The sequence below is a fragment of the Strongyloides ratti genome, scaffold srae_scaffold0000010 (assembly GCF_001040885.1).
Source record: "Strongyloides ratti genome assembly S_ratti_ED321, scaffold srae_scaffold0000010".
Taxonomy (NCBI): domain Eukaryota; kingdom Metazoa; phylum Nematoda; class Chromadorea; order Rhabditida; family Strongyloididae; genus Strongyloides; species Strongyloides ratti.
The window spans coordinates 24,825-30,824 of record NW_020171528.1 but is presented as its reverse complement, the minus strand read 5'-3'; the positions used below and the strand labels follow the sequence as shown (position 1 = coordinate 30,824).

Here is a 6,000-nt window from a genome sequence, read left to right as displayed (position 1 = left end):
CAAAAATACAAGAAAAATACATAAATATATAAACACGATTGTCAGGTTGATGTGAAGAATGAATAAGAATTTTACTACCACCTGTGTATGGAGAAATAACATCATATAACTTGGTAAGATAAAAGCATATGGATCATTAATTTGATTTTACAAATGATGATGATAAGAATATAAGTTGAAGGACAATTAAAAAGAGAATTAAAACAAAAATGATAGTGATAGCGTGCTACCAGACTAAAATTTTTCAAACTTAAAACAGTTGGAAATCACCTTGAATTTATAGATAGAGATGATAAATTTGAGGATATTATTGTAGTTTTTCCAAATGAATATGTAAAGATATCAATACAAGATAATACAGCCAAAAAAAATTAGGATTAAAGCAATAGAGAATGTTGATAGGATTAAATATTTAGAAAGGACATGAAGATTACTTTAATGTGTGGTTTAGATAAAATTTTTAAGTTTTACTATTTTAAAAAATTATAAAACAATTTACATAATGAATGTGATTATTTAGAAGAAAAATATTTAAATTTAAACATTTTTAAAAGCTTTTTAAATAAAAAAGCAAAGCTATTGTTTCATACAGTATATGTTGCTAAGAAGTAAAAAATTTATTTACATTTTTATATAAATTAAAAATAATTCATATGACATTTTATTTTTGTTAGTTAAAAGTATTGTATTAAAAACTTTATCAAATAATAAACATTAAAAAAAATGTTCATTAAAATTATTGAATAAAATCTGTAACCTCTTGTTCTTCATTTTTGGAGCAACTTAAAAGAATATAAAATAATTAAAATTTATTTAATTAACATTTTTAATATTAATAGGTAAAATGTAATTCTTTTTAGGATAATACATGGTTGTTACGCCTCTTTCCTTCAAAGATATATTCCATTAAACGATTAATTTTATCTAAAAACACATAGCAGAAAATCAAATACAAAAATAAAAAAAATTAATTAATAAAAATTACCTCTTGTTGCGATTTGGCATTTAGAAAAGCTTAGAACATTATTAGTTTTCTTTTTAAAATTTCCTATTATTTAAAGTTGTGTAATACCTTTAGTTATTTGCTTTCATTTATTCAAACAATAATAGTGATATATTGTTAAGAAATAATTAATCTTCAGTAATTAAAAAGCTTTTTTTTTAATAAAGCTATTTAATAAATATTTAAAAAAAAAACTCACACATAATAATATTTTACGACAAAATTTAACAATATATTACGTTTAAAATAAACTGAGTAAAAAATAAATAAAAAAATTTAACAAATTAAAAATAAACTGTTTTTTAATATACAGATATTTAGAGAACGGAAAATGCACGTTTTGTGTTTGTGTAAAGTTTAGTCTAACTGTGTACTTTTTTTTAGATATAATATGTTCAAGGAATTTAACTTCTTTTGACATAAAGATACATTTATTTGGTGAAATTTTTAAGTAATATTCTTTTAAAGTTTCAAAAGTATCCTTAATAACGGATTTATGAATGCTTTTATCAATTTCAGTTGCGATTAATAGATGATCAAAATAAAAATTAGCATGAGGTATCTTTCTTATTACAATGTCCATTATTCATTGACAAATTGAAGAAACATTTTTGAATCCTAGCAATAAGCGCAAATATTTAAATATTCTTCAAAGTATAATAATTCCAATCATTTCAGTATCGTATTTATGTAAAACGAATTTGTAAAAGCATGAAGTTAAATCTAATTTAGAAAGTAAAGCAATATTTCTAAGTTGAAGCATATCTCTTATTACTTTTGAAGGATATTTAGATTTTACAGTTATTTCATTTTGGGAAACTCAAATCTACATTTAATCTTAAAAGTCCGTTAGGTTTTCTGACAAATAAAATATTATGTAAGTGTTTACAATTTAAAATAGGTTTAAGTACACCTGTTTCAATTAATTGATCTACTTCAATTTTTTCATCTTCAATAATTGCTTCTGGTAAATAATATTTTTAAGAGTACCAGGTGATATATCTAAAAACTTTTGCTTTGATACTTGTATTATACCTTTGCTTATATCATTTCCATCCATGCTGAATACTTTTTCAAATTAAGAAAATTTTTTCCTGTTAATAAATTTAAATTAAGGTTCTTTTAATGTCATAAAGTTTACAATTATTTCACTTATCTCTTTCTTTAAAGGGGTAAAAATTTGATTAAAAGAAAGTTTGGTTTTTTTAATTATTACATAATTATCTTCAAAGATGAATGTAATTTTACTCATATTTTGTAATGCAGTTGTCTATTATATATTGTCATAATTAGGGTTCATATTTTTATCCTTAATTATTTTAATTTTATCTTTTACTAAAATGTTTTCAAATTTTATATTTATGTAGAATTTTCCAAATGATTTATTTAAGTTTTGACCTTCATATAATATCGTTCAATAAAAATTACCGATTTTAACATTTAAAAATCTAGCTTTACTTAATTTCATTAAGCAACTAGTAGCTCTTAAAACAATTAAAAAAGTAACTTGTTTGCCATTTACAAGTGAAGTAACTATTGCTAACTGTCCACTAGAATAAATTATCAACTAAATGGGGTAATAATGTCTAATTTTTATTGTCTATAAAAATTTAAATTACAAATTGAGTTGGAATGGAAGTCTGATAAAGAACACACTTTCACAACTTTTTTTTAATCCAATCAATTATAGTACAAAACTTTGCTTATAAAACTTTTTATTTCACACTCTTATTTAAAAATAATAACTTTACAAATTAAAAAAATACTACTTAAATTATTTAAAAATATCGCATTTGTAATATAGATATATTATAATTACTTAATCTTCTATTATTAAAATTTTTCAAAATTTGAAAAAGTAGATGTTTTTAGTTTGGATCTTGCACAATCAATGCAATACAATAATAACCTATGAAATTAGACAAATTGAATCAGTATCTCTTATGTAAGCAAAAAGTAGAGAAAAATTACAAGAAAATTTTTTTATAATGAAATTTCAAAAATTTCTATTCCCTTATATAATATTAAAATTGTTTACAAAACTAATTAAAGTATTAAAACTTAAAGTTTACAATTAATAAAAATCCTCTAAATAAATAAAATTAAAACAATAGAAACAAAAAATTAAAGAAACATGTTAAAATATTCGTGTTCAAATATTACTTCTAATAAATACTTTTTTAAAAACTTTAATTGATTATATAAAAGATTAATAAAATATATTGCCATGTCAACATAAATTTTTTTTTATTATAAAAAAAATAATTGTTTTGTATCCATTGAGACATTTAATTTTTTATATTAAATTTTAATTAATTTTAACAAATATTATTTTCTTCTATAAAAATACAATATATCTTATGAAATATAAAAAATTATGCGTATTTTGTCATATACTAAATATTGTTTATTCAATATTAAAGTAGTTAAAAAAAATTTTAAATAAAAATAAAAAGATGTAATATTAAACTGTATAATAAAAATTTTATCAAATTTTTTTTATGATTATTCATATGTTTCATACAGACAATCATTTTTTTAATTGTAAAAAAAAATTATTATCAAATTATTTTTACAACATATATATTTTCTTTGGTAAAATTAATCATCATTAATATAAGTGAATAATATTTGGATGAATTTAAGCAATTAAATATTCTATACAGTAAATTTTAAAAATTATCAGACAGATTATTTTAAAATGTAAAATAAATTTATTTATAACATTTTCAATTAATTCATTTTTAAAATTATTTTTATAAAAAGCGATACATTAAAAATAGTCACTTTTATATTCATAATTATTTAAGAAATTTTTTAATTATAGTTTTATACATTAACTATATTTCACATTAGGCATATATATAATAATATTCAATATATACAAAATAAAATGAATTATACTTAATGATAAAGAAAAATTATATTATTAGATTAAATTCAAATTTTATTAAATATTTCTTCATATAAATGACAAAAATATTAAATAAAATTGTTATTATACTATTTTTTTTTTATTTTTTTTTATCTTAGCTACAAATATGTCATTAATTGTAAATAATTTAATTATAAAAAATACCTATAGAATAAATAAAGGTGAATTTAGTGTTAAAAGTGGATACTGGATAGTTGGTAATAATTTTAATTTTCTTGAAAACAATTTATATTTTGATGAAGAATATTTGGAACAAGATCCTTCCTTAACAACATTTTATAATGATTTTTTAAAAGCATCAATTGTTAAGGCATATAGTTTACCATTAAAATATCAAAAATCATTGGAAAAATTTCATAAAATTGTTTCTGTTATGATATTGTTAGAAGAAAAGCCAATTAATTATTTAAAAAAATTAGCATGTGGTGTTTTTATTATAAGAGCTTTTGAAATTGTTAAGAAAATTTGGAATATCAAAGATTATGATTGTAAATTAATGTTAGAATTTGATACAGAGCTTGGAAAAATTGAAAATATTATTGAAAGAATGGCTTCAAATGCTGGATTAAAAATATATATTAGTGCATCTACAAAAATGCTTCGTTCACCAAAACAAACAGTTGTTAACATGGTAAGATATGAAGATTTACGTCATGAATATCAAACTGATCCTGTTACTGTTTTTGATGATAGAAAAATTTTTATTAAAAAATATTATGTAAGTTTAATATGCCTTATAGCATTTAAATATTTTTTTATTATTAGAATTGTCATGGAATTGGAAGATCTCAATTCAAAATGACAAAAAAAATTTATTTTGATAATGTTAAAAATGTTAATATTTTTGGAAGAATACTTGGACCATCTGGTAGTACACTCCGAGAAATTGAAAAATTAACAAATTCAGTAATACATATACAAGGATCTAAAGGTGTTCCTTTTGTTAATAAAATTTTTGATTATCCATTTGAGACTGATGAAGATACACATAAATATGTCAGAGAACCTTTACATCTTTTAATTGAGGTTAAAGATGATTCTGAAGTTAGTTGTTATAGAAATTTACAACAAATAAGAAAAAAAATTTTAAATCTTCTTTCTTTAGAAAAATTTTAATTATTGAATATGAAAATTGCTTAAAAAATTTTTTTTGATATTATCTTTTAAATATGTTATTTTATATAAATGTTCTTCTTCTTCTTATATTATTATTTTTATATTTATATCATGTTAATAAAAATTTTAAGTTTATTTTTTTTTTATAAAATTTAAAATATTTTAAAAATTATTGCTATTAAATAAACTAATTAAAAACACTATTTCTATGTATATATATACATAAAAAAATTTTACTTTATTTTTATGAAAATTTTTTACAAAAAATAATTACAATATTTTCTATTAAATTTGTCAATTGCTATATACGTACTTCTCATTTTAACAATAAATTTTTTAAAGAACTTAACAAAACTTATATTTTAGAAATTTTTTTAAAAAAAATATACAATATCATTAAATTATATTTTAAAATAATGTAAAAAAATAATATTTATTTTTTGTATTTAATAGTTTTAAGGTTTATATATATTTAAACTTTAATTTTATAAATTTTTATTACATAGAAAGAAATTTTCTGGCTATTTAATTATTTTTATCAATAAATAAACTATTACATTTTAATAATAAAAAAAGAAAAAAAAATTTATTTCATAACACTTTCATTTTAAATTTATGTATTTTAAACATTTAATTATCAATAAATCAATTAAAAATATATCATTTGACTATAATGTATTCACTTAAATGATATTTTATTTAAAATGACTTAGAACTATAACAATAAAATTAAAAAAAAAATGTATATTTCTAATTGTAGTAGTTTTTTGCATTATTATTATTATAAAACAATGTTAAATCATCTAACAAAAAAAATATTTATAATCTAAAATCTAGTTCGAGTATCTACTGGTTTTAGCGACTTAGTTTTTGTCTTTCTGTTATTGTTAATCCTGATATTAGTACAATAGAATTAAATTTAATTTATTATATAAAATTTAAAATA

At 18.7% G+C, this 6,000-nt stretch overlaps 1 protein-coding gene across 1 annotated transcript; it reads left to right on the top strand.

The window, feature by feature from the left end:
* Nucleotides 1–4,044: 4,044 nt before the first annotated feature.
* On the top strand, nt 4,045–5,054 carry SRAE_0000069900 (Hypothetical protein; the record flags this gene model as incomplete). Its single annotated transcript, XM_024646627.1, has 2 exons — nt 4,045–4,656; nt 4,704–5,054. The coding sequence occupies 2 exons, from the start codon at nt 4,045–4,047 to the stop codon at nt 5,052–5,054; spliced, it is 963 nt and encodes a 320-aa protein (XP_024500790.1).
* Between the last annotated feature and the right edge of the window lie 946 nt (nt 5,055–6,000).